Here is a 24,716-nt window from a genome sequence, read left to right on the forward strand (position 1 = left end):
ATCCCTATCAAATTACCAACAGCATTCTTCAACGAACTGGAACAAATAATTCAAAAATTCATATGGAACCACCGAAGACCCCAAATAGCCAAAGCAATCCTGAGAAGGAAGAATAAAGTGGGGGGGATTTCACTCCCCAACTTCAAGCTCTACTACAAAGCCACAGTAATCAAGACAATTTGGTACTGGCACAAGAACAGAGCCACAGACCAGTGGAACAGAATAGAGTGTCCAGACATTAACCAAAACACATATGGTGAATTAATATTCGATAAAGGAGCCATGAACATACAATGGGGAAATGACAGTCTCTTCAACAGATGGTGCTGGCAGAACTAGACAGCTACACATAAGAGAATGAAACTGGATCACTGTCTAACCCCATACACAAAAGTAAATTCCAAATGGATCAAAGACCTGAATGTAAGTCATGAAAACATAAAACTCTTAGAAAAAAACATAGGCAAAAATCTCATGGACATAAACATGAGTGACCTCTTCATGAACATATCTCCCTGGGCAAGGAAAACAAAAGCAAAAATGAACAAGTGGGACTATATCAGGCTGAAAAGCTTCTGTACAGCAAAGGACACCACTAATAGAGCAAAAAGGCATCCTACAGTATGGGAGAATATATTCATAAATGACAGATCCAATAAAGGGTTGACATCCAAAGTATATAAAGAGCTCATGCACCTCATCAAATGAAAAGCAGATAATCCAATTAAAAAATGGTCAGAGGAGCTGAACAGACAGTTCTCCAAAGAAGAAATTAAGATGGCCAACAGACACATGAAAAGATGCTCCACATCACTAGTCATCAGAGAAATGCAAACTAAAACCACAATGAGATATCACCTCACACCAGTTAGGATGGCTGTCATCCAAAAGACAAACAACAACAAATGTTGGTGAGGTTGTGGAGAAAGGAGAACCCTCCTACACTGCTGGTGGGAATGTAAGTTAGTTCAGCCATTGTGGAAAGCAGTATGGAGGTTCCTCAAAAAACTAAAAAATAGAAATACCATTTGTCCCAGGAATTTCACTCCTAGGAATTTATCCTAAGAATGCAGCAGCTCAGTTTGAAAAAGACATATGCACCCCTATGTTTATCGCAGCACTATTCACAATAGCCAAGAAATGGAAGCAACCTAAGTGTCCATCGGTAGATGAATGGATAAAGAAGATGTGGTACATATACACAATGGAATATTATTCAGCCACAAGAAGTAAACAAAACCTACCATTTGCAACAACATGGATGGAGCTAGAGGGTATTAGGCTCAGTGAAATAAGCCAAGTGGAGAAAGACAAGTACCAAATGATTTCACTCATCTGTGGAGTATAAGAACAAAGAAAAACTGAAGAAGCAAAACAGCAGAAGACTCACAGAATCCAATAATGGACTAACAGTTACCAAAGGGAAAGGGACTGGGGAGGAGGGATGGGAAGGGAGGGATAAGGGGGCAGGGGGAAAAGAAAGGGGACATTATGATTAACATGTATAATGTGGTGGGTGGCATTGGGAGGGCTGTACAACACAGAGATGACAAGTAGTGATTCTACAACATCTTACTATGCTGATGGACAGTGACTGTAATGGCGTATGTGGGAGGACTTGGTGATGGGGGGAGTCTAGTAAACATAATGTTCCTCATGTAATTATAGATTAATGATACCAAAATGAAAAATAAAAATAAAATGTTTAAAAAAGAGAAAAAGTGAAGGCATACTCAAAGGCAGAAATATCAAAACCAGAAGATTACCATCATCCTCTCAAAAAATTATAGCCAAAACATAAACTGATTGATATGCTTTGTCATATGATAAAGAGTCTAAAATCAAATACATAAAATATTAATAAAACCTAATCATAAAATTTAAAAGAATCACAAATGTTTCATATTTGTACAAATGAATTAAACACATGTGTACATGAAAGTTCATTTCAGTGGGCCCTGGTCTGCTCAGGCTGCCAAAACAAACCCCTCATGCCTGGGTGGCCATGCCCACGGTGGGACAGGTTTGCTTTCTGTAAAGACTCTCTTTCTTGCTGGCTTGCAGATGGCCACATTCTTATGTGTACTCACATGGCCTCTCCTAAGTAGGCACAAGGAGAGAAAGTATGCAAGGGCTCTCAGATGTCCCTTCTTATAAGGATATTAATCCTACAGCATCAGAGCCCCACCCTCAGGACCTCATTTAACCTTAATTTCTTCCTCAGAGGCCCTGCCACTATGGCCACGTGGGGCATAGGACTTCAACCTATGAATTTGTGGGGGATACAAATATTCAGTCCATAAGATATTATAAATTAACCCTAAAATCTGCCAAAGTCCAGAACCCCACCAACAATACATACCCCTAGCACGTGATCAAGCTAAGTGAATGTGTTACTTACACTAGTGTCAGCAACAGGCTGCGGTGTCGGCAGCTGAACTGCATATCTCCAAATGTGAGCGGTCTGATCTCCAGAAGCTGAAGAGAGAAATTGAGGGGAAATTACCCAACATGCACACCATGTGTAAAATGTGCTTTCTGCTATACTCTGGCTAAGCAAGATTTTTTTTTAACCTAGTGGTCATTAGTGAATACACTTTACTTAAAAAGCTAAATATGGGAGACTGCATAATGCTACTGACAATAAAATTAACTGTGCAAAACTAAGACAATGGTCAGTTATAAAAACAAAAACATCCCCCTTTCACTTTAGGGTAGAAAGCTGAAGGGTCAGAGAATATTTACAAAGAGTGGACTGTATTCCCTATCTCAGTAATTGGAAGCCCACTTAGCGTACAACCAATAACTTCTCGTAGTGTCATCTTGATCTCTCTTCACATCAGCATGGCATCCACACCCTTCTGTTGCCACTGTAGCCAGTACTCTCCCTGCCTGTCACCATCAGAGTCACGTCTTGATTTCCTTCCCTCCTTTCTTGCCTCTGTCTCCCTCCGTCTTCCCTCTTCCCAATTCCCAATTTAGTAAGGTTGAAATGAGTCACCTACTTTATTTACTCCCCAGATGTCTACTCAGGTATTAACTAGCTACTGTATGCAAGGGGCCTGTGAAAACAGGACTCTCAAATGACCTTCCCACCAGGTTGTGTTAAGAGCAGCCTTTGAAGTCTTCCTTTTGTCCTCTTCCCTGGGGTTGGCCAGATCCGGCCCCCAGGGCGAATACAGGCAGCACCATTCTGCACACAGCCCTGCCCACTCTGCACCAGGCTGGCCGCTGCTGCTACAGAACTACCCAGGGCTGTGTAGTCCTGGCCCTCAGAGACACAAGCACTTACTTCTGGTCTTCCACAGGAAAGCTTGCTCACCTCTGCATTATCCAAGCATTTATCCCCCAGCATTACTATCAGTGTCCCCAAAACACCTCAGAGGTCTCCAGGTATTAGGCCATCTTACAGGGAAATTCCTCAGTGCAACAATGCAGGTGTTCTTAAAATTACTAGATAAAATTACTAGGCGAAAATCTCTTGGACATAAACATGAGCAACTTCTTCATGAAGTTAAACCCAAGCTTCCACAGGTCAGGACAACAACCTCAAAAGGAATAAAATCACTGGCTCTGAAGATTGTCGTGCTTTGGAACTACCAATTTTCTCATTTATTTCAAATGACCAGATTAGGAATTTGGCAGGAATGAAGGGCTTTAGAGAACTGAGTTACAGCCTGTGGACAATTGCTGCAGTGTGGGCAGGCAACACAGGTGAGGGAGTGGCTCATTAAAAAGGCCCCAAGAAAATCAAGAGTAGGTTTTAATCTCATGATTAAGTCAAGCTCATCTATCTGTAATCCACTTTTGGTTAAAAGAGTGCCACTCAATATCCTCTTCTTTACTCCTCATCTAACTCATAAAATGTCTGGTAAGAACTGTCTGACTTTTGTAAAAGGCACTGATGAGAAAGGAATGGTTACAGATCCTTATCAATAACTCAGTTCAACAAAGAAAGAAAATCAACATACCAGTGAGAGCCAACTGCTCTGATGGGTGAAATTTTATAGAATTTACTGCAAAACAAAAATATTTAAAAAACAGGTTTAAAATAAAGATACATCGATATTTATTAAAGCTAGATAGAGCATGTATTGCAAAGTTAAACTTAAAAGAACTATGATAGCTCAATATTAGATCCCCCCATTCAATTAAACTATGCATAAATGTGTAAGTTAAAAAGAATAGACATACAGTAAAAAAAGACTGAATATAAACTATTAAAATGCCAGAGCACAGGACATATGGAAAGAAAATACTAATCATCTATTTCTTTTTAAGAAAGGCAAGTCATCTAGAGTTAAAAATGAATCAGGATGAAAAAAGAAAACCTAATTATGACAACAGGCAGAGGCAGATCATACCTGGGACATGTTTAGTCCAGCCAGCCAACGACAACCCTCCCTCCTTCCCAGCTTTCTGAAACCCAATCTGTTCTGTTTCAGGAAAGCCTGGGAACTCACACAGGGCAGGCCCCTGCCAGCCTCAGGAGAATCAGGATGGGGTTAAGACAGTTCTCCTCCAGTCTCTTTCTCAGACATGGGAATCTGCCCAAGAACCTCTGAAGAGGCTCTTTTCCTAGATAAAATAGCCAGAGCAAGAAGGGGAGTATAGGGAGCCTCTCTGGTCTTCCACAGGAAGACCACCTTCTTAGCTGTGCAGTGACAACACAGTAGTATAAGCACACAGATGCTGGAGCCTGGCTTCATGACAGCGCTATCCAGGGAGTGACTGGTCCTGAGCCCTTCCTGCCCACCAAGGAGCTCTCCCTCAAACAGGGGGTCAGAATGGGTACAAGACCATGATTCAGTCAGTGACTCCAAGGCACCCCAACACAGAGCTGACCCAAGTCACCTAGGAAGCCCACCTTCACTCTCACACCTTGACAAGAGAAAGGTGGCCCAAGTACAGAATGTACAGGAAGTTTTATCAAACTTCAACGAGTCTTTATGTCAGCAAGATTCCATTAGCTGGGCCATTAGAATTACACTGTTCTAAGGGACTGAAAAATGCTAGGAGCTAGTCTTTTACATTAACATAGCTGTGGGAAGGGCTGTGAAAACTGACCACCTTAAAAACTGACCAGTAAACAATGCTTTTTAACTATTACTGCACTAACAACAGACCATAGTATTAGTGCTCCCAACTCAATGAGTAACTCTGGTATAAGGAACCAGAGATCCATTTTCACTTTGGTATCTACGTACACTTGAGCAAATACTAGTGAAAGTGGGAGCAATCGTACACTTGCCTCCCAGGCCACTATGAAGTGTTAATGGAAGAATGTGCACTGAGGGCTTTGCCAGGGTGTGCATAGAATGGGCTCTGGGAGGCCTTGGCAGCTGCAGTGCCGGTCTGTCTTCAGCATTATTCACACAGAAAATACAGGGAAACCAATGCTTCTCTTACAAAAATGACCTAGAATTCAATCAGGCAGCACTAGGGCAGGCCAGATGCAATAAAGTATGGGAGGGTTTGGAGCTAAACCACCCCTCTTAGCAGAAAGTCAGGCAAGCGAGGCAAACAGAGAAGAGGTGGTGCAGCACCAAGCACCATGTTTAAAGATGCAGTGGCAGCACCAAAGACACAGTCACTCCACCTCAAGTCACAGTGGCTGTGGCACAACTAGGGAGAGGATGGCAGGCACAGCGGCTCCACACAGACTCCGAGGCATCCCACCGGTGAGCCGTGCCTGACCAACTCTAACAGGGATGATGCTGCAGGTGACAGCCAAGACCAGACACTGGGAGACTTCACCTGGGCTGCCAGAGGGGGGCCCAGAGCCATAGGCATCCCCACAGCTAGAGGCAGAGGGCCATCCAAATGTACAATTTTGTTCAGATGGTGGCAAAGAACAAGGCAAATCATCTCTAAGCGTTACCTGATGCAGTCCCGGCTGGTTTATCCACTCCCTTTAAAGTAACCTTAGTCGTGTCACCAGAACACCACTGCATGGAAAAAGCAGAAACAGGGACAAAATGCCAGCCTAGTGTCCTCGAGGACAGCACCCTCCAAGGAAGGAAGGGCTGGACACACCATGTTCCTGATGCCTGACATCCAGCACTCCGTCGCCCAGCCTTGGCAAACCAAGGGCAGCACCCACAGCCCATCTGAGACCAGACAGAAATCCTCTCCAGACATAAGGCATGACACAAGGCACCACACAGGGCGTTCACATGGGGTTTTCATATATAATACCAGATCATAAAATTAAAATCACTAGGCGAAAAAAGGATACATGAATAAAGGGAGTGAGAGAATCCCCACATCTGAGCCATCTGATAGAAGATGGGACCACAAGGTGAGTGGGCCAGAACACCAGATTGAAAGACTGAAGAAACTCACCATGGAAAATGGAAACAGAAATAAAGTTACACAACAGAAAAAAGGAGAAACAATACCAGGCACTTTAGGAGACAAGATCAAAAGCCTAGAAACCAAGAAGAAATGGGACAGACAAGCAATCCCACACTGAGTATAAAAGAATGGCAATACCACTCCACACACACTGGAATGGCTAAAATTAGGCGGCATCCTAATACCAGTTGCAGGAGAGAATCCAGAGCAGCAGGGAACTCCCCTACACTGCCGGTGACTGGACAGCAAAGTAGTGGAAGCAAGCACTTTAGAAATGGGATCTCTGCCACTAATGAACATACTACATCATCCTGTCTCAATATGTGCACCAAAGAGAATGATGGCACATGTGCACAAGTGAACACCAAAGGCACAATCAGGAACCACACATTTACATCTGTGATAACCCAAAACACAAAGTACCCAAATACACTGCAGACCCCTATGCGCTGCAGAGACACACAACTATCACCAACGACCTTCCCGAATGACCCAACCCTACAGTCTAGACCCCAGTCCTGGAGGTGGCCACACAGGTCTCATCACCTTATAAACATGCAAGCTGACTGGTGCCCTTCTCAGCGTTTATGTCATACTGCCACAAATAGCCACAGCATGAGAGCAGGAACAGCAGTCCTAGGCCCAATGAGGGTTCAGTGCAGCCTGGGACTGAACAGGAGTTCACGGCAAGTGGTCAGGAGCCTCCCACCCCCTCACCCTAGCACAGGCAGGCTAATGACAGAAGAATTAGCAAAGTCAGAAAAGATTCTGCACAATGTTGTGATAAAAAGGAACTTTCATAGAACAAGAAAGCACTCTAGGAAATTAAAACAATGACAGCATGAAATTCTTTTCCAGTGAAAGGCTGAAGGATAACATTCAGGAAATCTCCTAGAAATAAAGAATAATTATGGTAGAAAATGAAAGAGAAGATAATAAAATAAGAGGAACACTGCAGGAATTCAAACAGCTTGACAGGAATTCCAAAACACACGACTACGTCCCAGAACTCAATGACACAGATTTCTAGTCTGAAAGGTCCCACTCAATGTCCAACACATTTTTTAAAAAGGCCTACAGAAAAAAAATCCTAAAAGCTTCAAGAAAAAAAATCCTATTGCCTATGAAAGAACAAGATTCAAAACGATATCCAACTTTTAATATCAATCCTGGAAGCTATTTTTAAAAATAGGACAATAGAGCACTGCCTTCAAATTTTTGAAAGTATTTTTATACAGAAAGCCATTCTCAGACAAAGTATCAATCAACTGTATAGGTAAAACATATTTTCAAGCACTTAAGGTCTCAAAATTTTCTTCTAAAACACCTTTTGTAAAGAAGCTGTTTTCCCTAAAGCACAGGTTTTGGGAGAGAGAGGTGCTAACAGGAGAGAGGGGGAAAGAAACCCCAGGAGGAGACAGAAGGCAGGCCCGTGAGAACTGGAACCACACCCATTCATGGGAGTCAACTCAGGAAGGGGCAAGGGGCAGCAAAGGGACACAGGCCTGTGGAGTGTGGCTGGCACCTGTCAGGCAGAGCAAATGGATGGGTCAGGGAGGCACAAACAGAGCCACAGGAAAACACTGCTCATTCTCTTCTCTTCAGAGAAATCACCCCTGGGCATCACCTGCAACAAGGCGCTCAGGGGGACAGCACTCTGCCCCGGGCCAGAACAAACACAGAACATCACCACATGGGGAGAGTGAACCTCAGAAATGAATACATACTCTTTGACAAATGTATACATTTCAGTTCCAAAATGCTCTATGTGTGGCTTTCAAGGCAACATTAAATAAAACACAGGTTAACTCTCATTTACTGGTATGTTATTTAGGAGAGCCAAACTTTCCCTTTATGAAGCTCACATAGCTAGAGGCACAACAACTATCTGCCCAACTGTCCTGTCAGCCAACTCAGCACACCTCCTGTCAAGATACAGATGACATGGTAAAGCTCACCTGATCCCACATGGCCTGTGTACTTGACAAGGCACTTCCCTGCCTCGATGCTCCACAGCAAAGCCGTGTGATCTGCAAGATCAAAAAACAGGAGTAACTGAGCCATCACCACTGTTTTTAATAAAGAGTTAACATAAACACTCTAAAACTGAGAAGTTACATTAAAAATAATCTTACAACTATACACAACTCTGCAATTCAAATGATCCAACAAAATGTTTCCAGGAAGTGGGTGACTTGCCCAAGATCACAGAACTGGCAAAGGAACCATGGACTTGATTCCCTAGCTTGCTGTCAACACTGGCTGCACCCCACCTGAGACTTAAACACAGAGGTCATTTACATATCAGTTCATCATTTTGTTGAAATATTAACACTTCAAAACACCATGCAGCATTCAAATGTAAATAGAATTCAAATCCAGTTGTAAATTATTTGAGGTAACAACTGTTCCTTTGGACCTTTCCTCTTATGGGCATAATAATAAAAAGTTGACCTAATAGGAAAATCTGAAAAATGAATGCCAGTTATCCAAATGAGATTTTCAGAAATATCAAAATAGGACCATAATTGATATTTTTATTATTTATTTTTTTAATTTAAATTTAATATTTAATAATTTAATGTTCACGGTAAACAAAAAGTAAATGTCTTGAAAACACATAAATCACTGAACAAAATATTTAAACCATTATATTAAAATTAAATTTAAAATTAAATATTTAAAACATTAAAAGAAACAGAACATAATTTATTATTGTTATTCTTTCTTTTTCACTGTAATTTTCAAAACAATCTGCAGTGCTCATGTACGAACACAGTTTTGTTTTTTAGTATCATTAATCTACAATTACATGAGGAACATTATGTTTACTAAACTCCCCCCATCACCAAGTCACCCCCACATATCCCATCTGAGATGCTGTAGATTTACTACTTGTCTTCTGTGTTGTACAGCCCTCCCCATGACCCCCTCATTATACATGCTAATAACCATGCCCCCTTTCTTTCCCCCCATCCCTCCCTTCCCGCCCATCCCCCACAATCCCTTTCCTTTTCGTAACTGTTAGTCCATTCTTGGGTTCTGTGATTCTGCTGCTGTTTTTGCTGCTTCAGCTTTTTTCTTTGTTCTTATATTCCACAGATGAGTGAAATCATTTGGTACTTGTCTTTCTCTGCCTGGCTTATTTCACTGAGCATAATACACTCTAGCTCCATCCATGCTGTTGCAAATGGCAGGATTTGTTTACTTCTTATCACTGAATAATATTCCATTGTATATATGTGCCACATCTTCTTTATCCATTCATCTACTGATGGACACTTAGGTTGCTTCCATTTCTTGGCTATTATAAATAGTGCTGCAATAAACACAGGAGTGCATATGTCTTTTTCAAATTGGGCTGCTGCATTCTTAGAGTAAATTCCTAGAAGTGGAATTCCTGGGTCAAATGGTATTTCTATTTTTAGTTTTTTGAGGAACCTCCATATTGCTTTCCACAATGGTTGAACTAATTTACATTCCCACCAGCAGTGTAGGAGGGTTCCCCTTCCTCCGCATCCACGCCAACATTTGCTGTTGTTTGTCTTCTGGATGGCGGCCGTCCTTACTGGTGTGAGGTGATACCTCATTGTGGTTTTAGTTTGCATTTCTCTGATGACTGGCGATGTGTAGCATCTTTTCATGTGTCTGTTGGCCATCTGAATTTCTTTGGAGAACTGTCTGTTCAGCTCCTCTGGCCATTTTTTAATTGGATTATCTGCTTTTCATTTGATGAGGTGCATGAGCTCTTCATATACTTTGGATGTCAACCCTTTATCGGATCTGTCATTTATGAATATGTTCTCCCATACTGTAGGATGCCTTTTTGCTCTATTAGTGGTGTCCTTTGCTGTACAGAAGCTTTTCAGCTTGATATAGTCCCACTTGTTCATTTTTGCTTTTGTTTCCCTTGCCCAGGGAGATATGTTCATGAAGAAGTCACTCATGTTTATGTCCATGAGATTTTTGCCTATGTTTTTTCCTAAGAGTTTTATGGTTTCATGACTCACATTCAGGTCTTTGATCCATTTTGAATTTACTTCTGTGTATGGGGTTAGACAGTGATCCAGTTTCATTCTCTTACATGTAGCTGTCCAGTTTTGCCAACACTAGCTGTTGAAGAAGCTGTCATTTCCCCATTGTATGTGCATGGCTCCTTTATTGTATATTAATTGACCATCTAGGTTTGGGGTAATGTCTGGACTCTCTATTCTGTTCCACTGGTCTGTCGCTCTGTTCTTGTGCCAGTACAATTGTCTCAATTACTATGGTTTTGTAGTAGAGCTTGAAGTCGGTAAATGAGACCCCCCCCCCCACTGCTTCATTCTTCCTTCTCAGGATTGCTTTGGCTATTCGGCATCTTTTGTGATTACAAATGAATTTTAAAACTATTTGTTCCAGTTCGTTGGAGAATGCTGTTGGTATTTTGATAGGGATTACATCAAATCTGTAGATTGCTTTAGGCAGGATGGCCATTTTTACAATATTAATTCTTCCTAGCCAAGACATGGGATGAGTTTCCATTTGTTAGTGTCCTCTTTAATTTCTCTTAAGAGTGTCTTGTAGTTTCCAGGGTATGGGTCTTTCACTTCCTTGGGTAGGTTTATTCCTAGGTATTTTATTCTTTTTGATGCTATTGTGAATGGAATTGTTTTCCTGATTTCTCTTTCTGCTAGTTCATCGCTAGTATATAGGAAAGCCACAGATTTCTGTGTGTTAATTTTGTATCCTGCAACTTTGCTGAATTCCGGTATTAGCTCTAGTAGTTTTGGAGTGAATTCTTTAGGGTTTTTTATGTACAATATCATGTCATCAGCAAATAGTGACAGTTTAACTTCTTCTTTACCAATCTGGATTCCTTGTATTTCTTTGTTTTGCCTGGTTGCTGTGGCTAGGACCTCCAGGACTATGCTGAATAACAGCAGGAAGAGTGGGCATCCTGGTCTTGTTCCCAATCTTAGAGGAAATGCTTTCAGCTTCTTCCTGTTCAGTATGATGTTGGCTGTGTGGGTTTATCATACATGGCCTTTATTATGTTGAGGTTCTTGCCCTCTATACCCATTTTGTTGAGAGTTTTTAACATGAATGGATGTTGAATTTTGTAGAATGCTTTTTCAGCATCTATGGAGATGATCATGTGGTTTTTGTCTTTCTTTTTGTTGATGTGGTGGATGATGTTGATGGATTTTTTAATGTTGTACCATCCTTGCATCCCTGCGATGAATCCCACTTGGTCGTGGTGTATGATCCTCTTGATGTATTTTTGAATTTGGTTTGCTAATATTTTGTTGAGTATTTTTGCATCTATGTTCATCAGGGATATTGGTCTGTAACATTCTTTTTTCGTGGGGTCTTTGGCTGGTTTTGGTATTACAGTGATGTTGGCTTCATAGAATGAGTTTGGAAGTATTCCCTCCTCTTCTATTTTTTGGAAAACTTTAAGGAGAATGGGTATTATGTCCTCTCTATATTTCTGATAAAATACAGTGGTGAATACATCTGGCCGGGGCATTTTATTCTTGGGTAGTTTTTTGATTACCAATTCCATTTCGGTGCTGGGAATTGGTCTATTTAGATTTTCTATTTCTTCCTTGGTCAGTGTTGGAAGGTTGTATTTTTCTAGGAAGTTGTCCATTTCTTCTAGGTTTTCCAGCTTGTTAGAGTATAGATTATCATAGTATTCTCTAATAATTCTTTGTATTTCTGTGGGGTCTGTCGTGATTTTTCCTTTCTCATTTCTAATTCTGTTGATGTGTATAGATTCCTTTTTTCTCTTAATAAGTCTGGCTTGGGGCTTACCTATTTTGTTCATTTTCTCAAAGAACCAGCTCCCTGTTTCATTGATTTTTTTCTACTGTTTTATTCTTCCCAATTTATGTATTTCTTCTCTGACCTTTATTATGTCTCTCCTTCTGCTGACTTTGAGTCTCATTTGGTCTTCTTTTTCCAATGTCAATAATTGTGACTTTAGACTATTCATTTGGGATTGTTCTTCCTTCTTTAAATAGGCCTGGATTGCTATACTTTCCTCTTAGAACTGCCTTTGCTGTGTCGCACATAAGTTGGGGCATTGTGCTGTTGTTGTCATTTTTCTCCATATATTGCTTGATCTCTATTTTAATTTGGTCATTGATCCATTGATTATTTAGCAGCATGTTGTTATGCCTCCATGTGTTTGTGAGTCTTTTTGTTTTCTTTGCACAATTTATTTCTAGTTTTATACCTTTGTGGTTCCAGAAGTTGGTTGGTAGAATTTGAATCTTTTTGAATTTACTGAGGCTCTTTTTGTGCCCTAGTATGTCATCTATTCTGAAAAATGTTCCATGTGCACTTGAGAAGAATGTGTACCCTGCTGCTTTTGGGTAGAGAGTTCTGTAGATGTCAGTTAGGTCCACTTGTTCTAGTGTGTTGTTCAGTGCCTCTGTGTCCTTACTTATTTTCTGTCTGGTGGATCTGTCCTTTGGAGTGAGTGGTGTGTTGAAGTCTCCTAGAATGAATGCACTGCATTCTATTTCCTCCTTTAATTCTGTTAATATTTCTTTCACATATGTTGGTGCTCTTGTATTAGGTGCATATATATTTATAATGGTCATATCCTCTTGTTGGACTGAGCCCTTATCATTACGTAATGTCCTTCTTTATCTCTTGTGACTTTCTTGTTTTGAAGTCTATTTTGTCTGATACTAGTACTGTAACACCTGTTTTCTCCCTATTGTTTGCATGAAACATCTTTTTCCATCCCTTGACTTTTAGTCTGTGCATGTCTTTGGGTTTGAGGTGAGTCTCTTGTAAGCAGCACCTAGATGGGTCTTGCTTTTTTATACATTCTATTAATCTGTGTCTTTTGATTGGTGCATTCAGTTCATTTACATTTAGGGTGATTATTGAAAGATATGTACTTATTTCCATTGCAGTCTTTAGGTTCATGGTTACCAAAGGTTCAAGGGCAGCTTCTTTACTATCTTACTGTCTTACTTAACTCGCTTATTGAGCTATTATAAACACAGTCTGATGATTCTTTATTTCTCTCTCTTCTTATTCCTACTCCTCCATTCTTTACATATTAGGTGTTTTATTCTGTGCTCTTTTGTGTTTCCTTTGACTGCTTTTGTGGCTAGTTGATTTTATTTTTTGCCTTTAGTTAGTATTTGGTTGGTCTGCTTTCTTTGTTGTGATTTTATGTTCTCTGGTGACATCTATTTAGTCTTAGGAGTGCTTCCATCTAGAGCAGTCCCTCTAAAATACCCTGTAGAGGTGGTTTGTGGGAGGCAAATTCCTTCAACTTTTGCTTGTCTGGGAATTGTTTAATCCCTCCTTCATATTGAAATGATAATCGTGCTGGATACAGTATTGTTGGCTCAAGGCCCTTCTGTTTCATTGCATTAAATATATCATGCCATTTTCTTGTGGTCTGTAAGGTTTTTATTGAGAAGTCTGATGATAGCCTCCTGGGTATTGCTTTGTAGGTGACCTTTTTAATCTGGCTGCCTTTAATACTCTGTCCTTGTCCTTGATCTTTGCCATTTTAATTACTACATGTCTTGGTGTTGTCCTCCTTGGGTCCCTTGTGTTGGGAGATCTGTGGGCTTCCATGGTCTAAGAGACCATTTCCTCCCCCAATTTGGGGAAGTTTTCAGCAATTATTTCTTCAAAGACACATTCTATCCCTTTTTTCTCTCCTCTTCTTCTTCTGGTACCCCTATAATGCAAGTATTGTTGCATCTGGTTTGGTCACACAGTTCTCTTAATACCTTCCATTCCTGGAGATCCTTTTATCTCTCTCTGCATCAGCTTCTCTGTATTCCTGTTCTCTGATTTCTATTCCATTAACGGCCTCTTGCACCTCATCCAGTCTGCTCATAAGTCCTTCCAGAGATTGTTTTATTTCTGTATTCTGCCTCCCAAGTTTATCCCTTAGCTCTTAGGAAATCAGATGTATTTCTCTGCAGGTCCATCAGCATGGTTATGACCTTTATTTTGAATTCTTTTTCAGGAAGCTTGGTTATATCTGTCTCCCCAGGCTCTCTCTCGGGGGTTGTCTGAGTAATTCTGGACTGGACCAAATTCTTCTGCCTTTTCATAGCGATAGAGGTAGTCGTAGGCAGGTGGTGAGTGTGTCAGTTGGGAGAACAAAGTCCCTTCCTGCTTGCCGGTCGCCCTGCCCCTCTCCACACCTGTGTCAGTTTCCCGCACACCGGGAGCAGCCCTCCGGGTAACCCATAGCCCTGCAGGGTGTGTCAGGTACACCAGGTGTGCTCTCCTGTGAGAATGGCGGCCCTTCGCACCCTGTCCTGGCTTCCTCTGCCTGGCCCAGGCAACCGTGCACTGGTCACAGCTCCTGGGTCTGGCCCAGGTGGCTGCACGCTGGGAGGAGACTCTGATCAGCTGCTGTGGGCGTGGCCTCTCTCAGGCTGCTCTGGGACTGTGGCAGGGCCACACCAGTGGGGGAATGAACATCAGGCTGTTTATCACTTTGAAGGGCTTCAGAGCTGAGTTGCCTCCCAGAGCTGGGGCGCCCAAAGCTCCTCAGATTTCCCAGCCTGCTGGGCTGAGTGTGCCGGAATGATTCCATCCAGCTGTGAGGCCCCTTTCAAGACTTTCAAAAAGCACTCACTTTTCTTCTGTCTCAGGGGAGCCGACTGTGGGGACCCGCTCACAGATTTTACTTTTCCATTTCCCTAATATCCAGCACACCATGCAATGTGTCTGCACTCCTGGTGCCAATTACTAATGCTGGTTATTTAGCAGTCCTGTGCTTCCACTCCCTCCCGGCTCCAACTCCTTTCCTTCCACCAGTGGGCTGGTGTTGGGGGAGCACTCAGGTCCCGCTGGGTCGCGGCTTGTATCTTACCCCCTCATGAGATGCTGAGTTCTCACAGATATAGATGTAGCTTGGCTGTTGTACTGTATCCTCTTGTCTCTCTTTTTGGTGTAGTTGTACTTCTTGTATTTTCAAAAATATATATGGTTTTAGGAGGAGATTTCCGCTGCCGTACTCATGCCGCCATCGTGACTCCTTCCATCCAAATATAGTTTTAAACAATAGAAAGACCTTTCTTCGTCATTCTAACATTTAAGATTTTCTATTTCCATTTTAAAAGACAGACTGTAGTGGGCAATTTCTCATAAGCTCGGAAAGTCATTTTCAACAGGTGAGCACCATTTTTAATTTTATCAATTTTCACCTGAAGGGTTGTTAGGATATGCACCTTAGGTAGCTTTCAAAAGTTATCTTTTCTTTAATGAGAAAAAAAAAAGCGTCTCCAAAGGCTATCCCATGAGCCCCACTTCTGCCTAATCCTGGGACAGGAAGCCCCCTTCAGAGCCCACACTACCCTTCCCTTCGCCCTCCTCATGAGCAGGAAAAACATGAAATTTATTTTCATGGCAGATGCACACCTGACTACAATGAACAAGAAAGCCAATCAAGAACATACCTACCCTGTTTAAGATACTCTTAAACATGCCATGCAGTGATTTGTTGACCCAGAAGCCCCCACTGAGGCCCAGATGAGATGCCACATCCACGGTCGCAAGCACCCCACAAGGCCATCAGAATGAGCACTGCAAGGCAAGGTGCTGGGCTGGTACGCCTGCTTCCCACACCAGCAGGCCAGTCATGCCTGACAAATGGAGAGACTGGCCTTGGACTCACCAGCAGACGCAGTCCCCAGCACCACGGGCTGTGTCCTTGCCACACTGACATCCCAAATACCATCCCTGTGGCCAATGTACTCCTTCACAAGCTGGCATACAGCCCTCGATGTGGTGGTCTTAAAGCTGGAGACAATCTAGTAAAATCATGACGGGAAGGAGTTAAAAAAGGCAAAACAGTGAAAAATGAGTTTAAACACATAAATCACTGAACAGAATATTTAAAACATTAACAGAAACAGAACATAAGTACAAACAGTGAAACTCATCCAGTTGGGTTCACAAAGCAGGAATGAAACCTTTGTGAAGGCGTCAGAAAAGCCCCTCACCATCCCCACATTGATGTAAGTGTGCCCTGCAATGGAGGAAGGACATATTTATACACTAGAAGTCACTCTTCCACAAATCCAAATCGAAAGAAAAAATTTCCAAATTCTTTAAAAAAAAAAAAAAAAAATGGGGCTAGCATGACATAAAAAAAATCAAGAAGGTATGCCAAACCCTTAACACTAATTATCTGTATTATTTGGGGACTTGCTTTTTCTACGTTTTGGTAATTTACACCAGCCACATATAATCAGGAGAAAACAGCCCACAGTGAGGAGGAACAAAAAGCCAACACTGTATCAGATGACATCTGTCCCACCCTGTGTGAATGCAGAAGTGGCACCAGCGCTGTGCCAGAAAAGACACAGAGCAGAATGGCAGGGTCCCCTCCGGCAGCACAGTCTCCCGGGAAAGACCAGAGAAGCACACAAGAAGTGCACATTCTGGGAGGCGCCATCGTCTTGTATAATACGCACAACAAATACTTCTTTCTCTTACAAGGAAAAGTAGGAAGTACGGGAGGAAGACTTACTAATTTGACACAAAGAACTCTTCAGAGTTTGGTTTTTAAATTGTTCTCAGAAGAATTACTATTCAGCTTTTAAATAAGTTGAAATACTGGAGATTAATCAGACTATCAAAATCACAAAATCAAGTGGAGAAAAAAAATGGGTGGCATTACACAGCTGTTTTAAACACTGATTTACTTAGCAAAGCCCTGGAAATTTATGTTTTTATTTTTAGTATAAACATGTTAAAACACAATCTACTGTTACATCAATCCCAGCATGAGCATTCAAACTGATCATAACACAATGAAAGACTAAAGCAAGATGCTTTGGCACTGACACAAGCAGGCTCCACCGACCTGCTGAAAGCCCTACAAAAGGACTCTCTCCAACTCAGACCCAAGCTTTTCCTCTTCCTGAAAGCTCATATCCTACCCAAACCTAGCAAAACTGTCCCCAACAACATGGAGAAGTGCTTTTGCCAGCATAAGGCACAATGCAGATAGAAAGTAAGTTAACATTTAGGTTAAAAAACATGGAAAGCCTTCCCCATAAATGGTAGTAAATTTCATTTAACAAGTCTCTTGCCAAGTCTAACACAGACATTATCGTCATGAGAAATGAACTGCTGGAGTCACATTCTCCACCAGCCCCTCCCACAGCAAGAGAAGAGTCAGTGCCACCAGACTCAATGTCAACCATGTTGTTTCAGGTGGGACTGTAGAAGGGCGGTGTAAATACTGTAGCAAATCATCTCATGTGTTGCTTCCAAATGCCCATTACCTACTAACTCTCTTTGTTCTTAAAAATGCTAAGCTTAGTCACAACCATAAAGAGGCCCAACAATGAATGAATTGCTCAGAGGGCATGTTCATGACAGAAAAGCAGAAAAGCGAAGCCCCAAGTGGGTCTCACACCTGTCATCCTAATTTCCCCACCTTAACTGAGACACAACCCAAACGGCTTCAGTAAAATCAGAAAAGGCTTTTTCACAATGAAAGACACTTATCTTTACAAAAAATATGTGTGAACGTTCTCACAGGTTCCTCTAAAGTCTACTGGCTGGACTATGGCTCTCTGCTCACAGGCACCGGAGCTGCTCCACCAGCCCCCAAGAACGGAAGGCTTCTTCTGGGATGCTTCCTGCACTATGGTGCCCCATTGTCTCACCCAGCACACTGCCTGCCTGTCCTGCTGGATCAGGAGGGAGCAATGTTGCGTTCACGATTAGCCTTCTACCAAGAATGTAGCTGCAGCACAGACCAGGATGCATTCTGCTATTAGGTTATGTCTTTTTCAGTTTTCAGATAATGTCTTACATTCTCATTTTTACTCTCTAAGATGGGTACACACAGTATACAGAATGCTATGAGGATTAGTAATATGTTTCTTATAAATTCAGATGAATTTCTAGTACCAAAAAAATGACTGAGGGCTTTAAATACCTCCAACACACATTTTTGTAAGCAAAGTATTACTGTATTTATCTTCAACCTTTGCCCAAATCTCACCTTTCACTACTCATGATAAGAGACAACTTTACATAACCCTTTCATCCTGTATTTCAGAAATGCTCAGAAAGCTTTGGAATTCAAAGACCACGGACTGTATACATAACGTAAACTGTACCCACTGGAATAAACAATATAATTCAAGATAATATAACAAGAAGTTAAATGAGGAAGAACATAATCTTTTTTATGAAATGTTGAAGTTTAATGTTAATTTATTAAAAACTTCAAAACTAGTAGTGTAGTTAGATAATACCTAACCAAAAAATTAGCAATTAACCACATAACATTCAAGAGTTACCAAAAGAAACAAAAAAATGTTTCAAATAAGAACAAAGCAGTGAGACTGAATCTGCTCTACTAATTGTGGTTAACCTCACTGGACGTCATGCTAAGTAACTTTATGCTCAAGGGAACAGACTGGGAAGAGAAACCTAACAATAGTTATACCACTGCAGCCAACTCACCACAAATTTCAACTTTTTCCTCAGGTTTAGCAAAAGGAATGTATAATCATTAAGGTTACCAAATTTATCTATCTTTTGTATGTTCAAAATATTCCAAAGCAGAGATGCATGCAAAAAATTACCTCAAAAAATTAATTCATAGTAGTACTCCCTCACAGATAAATTAATTCCCAAATAACTATATCCTTGCCCCTTCAAGGTGGTCAGAATACCACAAAGGTCCCTAACTGGCTTGGACACAGATCATCATTTCTTGTTCATGCTTACAAAATTAGAAGAGGGTAAAACTAATTGTTAACTACAGTTAAGAACATAATTCTCATTGCTTTATACCATTAGCTTTCTCCAAATTTAGTGTCTCTGTATCAAGCCAAATAACAATACAAAATGTATTTTCCCTTGAAAATGACAATGTCCATACTAATGAAGAATGTATTAATCTCAATTAGGGATCGGGGCAGGTTAGTATGTAGGTATCTATATATTGTGGCCATTTCACACTATCTAGGATACTGCTTTTAAGAATTAAATTCTCCTGAACACTGGAAGTTTATCTATTGCTACCACCATTTCTAACTGAAAACCTTAGAACTTAAGCAGACATCTGCACTCCTTAAACCACAAGAGCAGCCCAAGAACCAGCACCTGGCATACCTTGCTGGTGGAGGCCTTGTACGTGGTCTTCAGTTTCTGAGAAAGCTGGCTGGTACTGTGACTGGCTGCAGAGACAGAGAATCGGTGATCAATACAATCACAACCAAAAGGCCACAGAATTCCAGAGCTGGGACAGGGTGCAGGCAGAAACTTCAATCTTCCATTTCACACAGACAGTGAAACTCCAGGGCTCCTAAGTCCACAATGACATGGAGATAACAGCAGAGCTGGAACAAGAACCCAAGCTTCCTGGCTTTGGGAATCATGCACTTCAAGTACTGCTGGTGCAGGAAGCAGATGAACCTGTGCCTTCCTTAAACTGAAAACCTCCCCCCACATGACCTGCGGAACCCTTTTGAACACTCTCCCGTACCTTTTGTCTTGAGCTGGCCCTTACTCAGTTCTGCCCCATCAATGGCTTGTCCTTCAGCAGCCAAACGTTCATTGAGGGTCTCAATTTCCCTACGCACTGGGAATAAAAACATTTTTTTCAAAAAGGTAAAATACGTACTTCTTATGATTAAATAAACTCACCACTTCCAAAACTTGAGCACATAAAAATGTTACATATTATCAGATATAAACCCACACACATATGGCCAATTAATATATGATAAAGGAGCCATGGATATACAATGGGGAAATGGCAGCCTCTTCAACAACTGGTGTTGGAAAAACTGAACAGCTACATGTCAGAGAATAAAACTGTATTACTGTCTAACTCCGTATACAAAAGTGAACTAGAAATGGATCAAAGACCTGAATGTAAGTGATGAAACCACAGAACTCTTTGAAGAAAACATAGGCAAAAATCTCTTGAATATAAACATTAGCAACTTTTTCGTGGACACATCTTCTCAGGAAAGGGAAACAAAAGCAAAAATGAACGAGTGGGACTACATCAAAATAAAAAGCTTCTGTATAGCAAAGGATGCCATCAGTAGAACAAGAAGGCATCCTACAGTATACAAGAATATATTTATAGATGACATATTTGATAAGGGGTTAAAATCCAAAATTAATATAAAGAGCTCACACACCTCAACACCCAAAAAGCAAATAACCCTATTAAAAAATGGGTAGAGGATCTGAATACACACTTCTCCAAAGAAAATTCAGATGGCCAACAGGCACAGGAAAAGATGCTCCACATTGTTAATTATCAGGGAAATGCAAATTAAAAACACAATGAGATATCACCTCACACCAGTTACGATGGCCAACATCCAAAAGACTAGGAACAACAAATGCTGGTGAGGATGCAGAGAAAGGAGAACCCTCCTACACTGCTGGTGGGAACGTAAATCAGTTCAACCATTCTGGAAAGCAATATGGAGGTTCCTCAAAAAACTAAAAATAGAAATACCATTTGGCCCAGAAATTCCACTCCTAGAAATTTACCCAAAGAAAACAAAATCACAGATTCAAAAAGACATATGCACCCCAATGTTTATTGCAGCACTATTTACAATAGCCAAGGTATGGAAGCAACCTAAGTGTCCATCAGTAGATGAATGGATACAGATGTGGTACAATATACACAATGGAATATTATTCAACCATAAGAAAAAAACAAATCCTACCATTTGCAGTAACATAGAAGGAGCCAGAAGATATGCTCATTGAAATAAGCCAGGCGGAGAAAGACAAGTACCAAATGATTTCCCTAATTTCTGAAGTATAACAATGAAGCAAAACTGAAGGAACAAAACAGCAGCAAATTCAAAAACTCCAAGAAGGGACTAAGGGTTACCAAAGGTAAAGGGGGTAGAGAGGACGGGTGAGGAGGGAGGAAGAAGGGGATTAAGGAGTATTATGATTAGCACACATAATGTAGGGGGGACACAGGGAAGGCAATATAGCACAGAGAAGACAAACAGTGACTCCATAGCATCTTGGTACACTAATGGACAGTGACTGAAATGGGTTATGTGGCGGGGGGACTTGATAATATGGGTGAATGTAGTAACCACAATGTTGCTCATGTGAAACCTTCGAAGAATGTATGTCAATTGACACCTTAATAGAAAAAAAATGTTATATATTAGTATTGTCTAAACAAGGACATGAATAATATCCTAATAAAGAAGATCAAGTTTAAAGAGTTCTCAAAAAATTCAAGACACTCTTCCAAAAAATAAAACCTCTAAGGCTCTTACTACACTGGGAAGATATTATGCTATCAAGGTTCTCAAGCAGGGCTTGTGGATTTCAAAATAGTTCATTTTCTTTTTACTTTATTCTGTATTTTTGAAAACACACTTATACTACCTGGAATTCAATGAAATATTTACAGTCTATTGAGAATAATGAAATTGGGGAGAAACATACAATTACAAAACTTAACTACTGCTGCATGGCACCAGAGTGCCAAGTGAGGACTGTATATAACAAAGATTAAAAATTTAAGGGAAGTCATGAACAATGAATAGGAAATAGAGAATAACCAGGAAAGAAGAAAAGAAAAAAGAGGAAGGATATCAGTTAGTTATAAAGAAAAGAATCAGCAAAGACACCATGGAGAAAGGAGGCCGACATGGTTGGCACTTTTCTCTCCCTTGGGTCATAAGCAGGGCTGAGAGACCAAAGCTGTCCAACAAGGAGAGAGACCCAGCCAGGGGAAGAAACTCATGCAAAGATATGAGCTGTGGCAGCTGGACCCTCGCCTAGCCAAACATACCCAGCTCCAAGGTTGTGCCCAGCACCACCACACTGCCTCCCAAGACTGCACAAGATCTGTACAGGCTGCAACGGGTTAAGAGGCAGGGTGAGCACAGAGTGGAGACCAGGTCGGAATGCTGAGGGCTCTGGAAACACCCAATCTGAGCAATTCTGTCTCTGACAAAAGCAGACAGCCATGAAAACCATTCGGCACTCAACAGCAGAAACTCAATACCTCTAGCATTAGTCACTTGCAGTCCTATCCATAAATCATAAGGCCTAAGATCAATAGTACTTGGATCATTACAATTCTGAGACCTTAAAAAAACTTAAAATCACATGTACTACATGGCACCTAGTTTTTATTTTGTAAAAAGTTTGAATAACTTCTTCCTCTGTCAATTTACAGGATGGACTTAAAAGGAGATTCCAATATTAAAGCATTAAATTTTCTAATAGCAAAGTTTAAGAGACACAGGATTGTACTCTTCACTACTGATCTAACCACACTACCTAGTTCGAGTGAAAATATTGTAATCATGCAAATGTTGTTTATTAGTATTCTATTTTTGAATATCACCTTATGAAGCAACTTTGGAATCAACTTATAAAGCACTGAAAGACCTGATTAAGGCTACATCTGCATGATATAAATTTTATAAACACAAATCCTATAAAAATAACAAATTGGAAAATAATGGAGCAATGGGAGGAGTTCATTTACTAAGGTTACTAAGTGAAGCGTGAGCGCACGTGGCCTAAAGCTGACAAGTTACAAGTAAAAGCAGATTAAGTTTACAAAAATAATTGCGAGAACTAAAAGCAAAGAATGCAGAAAATGCTTTCTATTCAGAATGGGAAAGGCCAACACAGAGATATGGCAGATAGCTTTCCTGTTAATACTGCCTGATTCCTTAAGCAAATTAAGGTACTGCTTCTAAAGCAAAATTTAAAAAGAAAAATGAAAGCCAAACTAATAAAAACTATTTTGATTTACCTTTAACTAATAAGTGAAACAGATAATACATACATTTTAGGTAGTTCTCAAAATTTGGTATAGCTTAAAGAAAAAAATGAATCAACATATTCTCAATTCAGAGTATACAATGTAGTAAAAGCTATAAGATGCATTTACTTTTCATAAAATCATAGTTTGGATCAGCAGGTGTGGTTGGCAGACTACTGATGTCCCAAAGATAACCTATGCCTCTATGACTTGGCACAGGGACTCCAGGTGTGGATGTGGAGATCACCCTGCATGACCACAACAGCCCATCCTTCCCAGATATTCTTAGGAGAGGGTCAGAAACACACCAGGACTACAGTTGCTACTGATGGCTTTGAAGATGGAGGAGGGAAGAAGGGTTTTGAGCCAAGAAACACAGTAAGCTCGAGACATCAAGAAGGCCAGCAAGAAGGTGAGGACCTCTGTCCTCACCCTGCAAGAACTGGTATCTGCCACAATCCAAACAGACAGGAGACAGATCTGACAACATCTTGATATTAGTCTGGTGAGAGCCATAAGGGACTTCTGACGGCAGAGCTATCAGGTAATAAATGTGTGTTATTCTAAACCACTATGTTTGTGGCTAAAGCAGAATAGAATATGGCTATAGTGGTGAATATCCACCTGCAAATCTGACTCTCAAAAGATTTCCATGGATAAGTGAAAAGCTATAAGAGTTTATAAAGACAGAAAATACTCACATTCTAAATTTTCAATATAAAGGTTTTCAAATTCTCTTTCTATTTGACCGAACAGTTCCAGAAGTGTACTGCGAACGGAGGAAGGCAGTTTAGAATCCTGCAGAAAAGGAAGATTTAAAATTAATGAGTGAATAAGAAACTCTGATATGAAGTAACAATACACTTTTTATAAAGTGATTTATCATTTATCTTAAACGGTTATATATTTAAATACTTTATTTCTTATATATAAAGTGCTTTAATAACTTAATATCATATTTACTAAAATCAGATTGCATAAATGGCTACCCAGGATAATACGGGATTCAAAAACAAGCATTTCTTCAAAACGACCTAAGTTTTCCTTTTATAAGGGAGGAAACAGGCCTACCTTACTGAAAAATTCTAATTTGTAGAGAAGACAGGCAATTACCATAGATGAAATTATATTATAAACAGCCTTTAAGTTCTATCATATGGTGTAAGTTAATTTTAATAAGCTATATATTAATAGAAGATGTGCCTTTATAATAGTGTTCTCATGTCCACTGTGTTTCAAGTAAAATAAACTGGGTATTTCCTATAACTCTACTTAATACCTAAAAAGATCATTGTAGAGAGGGAAAAATGAGAAATTTCACCCGCAAAAGCATACATGCTAAAGTAAAATATTAACATATGAGTTCCCAGGTGTACCATGCTCTTGAAGCCTACATGCCTCTGCACATGCTCTGCACACCTGCAGTCCCCTTTTCTAAAGCTCACAGAGTCAATGCAGAGAAGCAACATCTCAGCTAAATTTTTAGATATAGTCAACCTAGTGAGTGGTGTCCTAGGCACCAGCTCTGTTCACAGTACTTACTTCCAGACACAGTCTGCGCTCTAATCTC

The 24,716-nt window shown here is 40.6% G+C and overlaps 1 protein-coding gene across 4 annotated transcripts in view; it reads right to left on the bottom strand.

The window, feature by feature from the left end:
• WDR37 (WD repeat domain 37) overlaps nucleotides 1-24,716 on the bottom strand; it is an 87,510-nt gene that overhangs the window by 40,271 nt on the left and 22,523 nt on the right. For all 4 annotated transcript variants that reach the window (XM_036993717.2, XM_036993715.2, XM_036993716.2 and 1 more), the window contains 7 exons: nucleotides 23,848-23,944; nucleotides 19,853-19,948; nucleotides 19,480-19,544; nucleotides 16,013-16,148; nucleotides 8,316-8,387; nucleotides 3,972-4,016; nucleotides 2,402-2,478 (listed from right to left, as the gene is read on the bottom strand). In XM_036993717.2, the coding sequence (XP_036849612.1) occupies nucleotides 2,402-2,478; nucleotides 3,972-4,016; nucleotides 8,316-8,387; nucleotides 16,013-16,148; nucleotides 19,480-19,544; nucleotides 19,853-19,948; nucleotides 23,848-23,944 (588 nt within the window). The remainder of the gene's footprint in view (nucleotides 1-2,401; nucleotides 2,479-3,971; nucleotides 4,017-8,315; nucleotides 8,388-16,012; nucleotides 16,149-19,479; nucleotides 19,545-19,852; nucleotides 19,949-23,847; nucleotides 23,945-24,716) is intronic.

This window comes from Manis javanica, chromosome 2 (assembly GCF_040802235.1).
Source record: "Manis javanica isolate MJ-LG chromosome 2, MJ_LKY, whole genome shotgun sequence".
NCBI classification, from domain to species: Eukaryota; Metazoa; Chordata; class Mammalia; order Pholidota; family Manidae; genus Manis; species Manis javanica.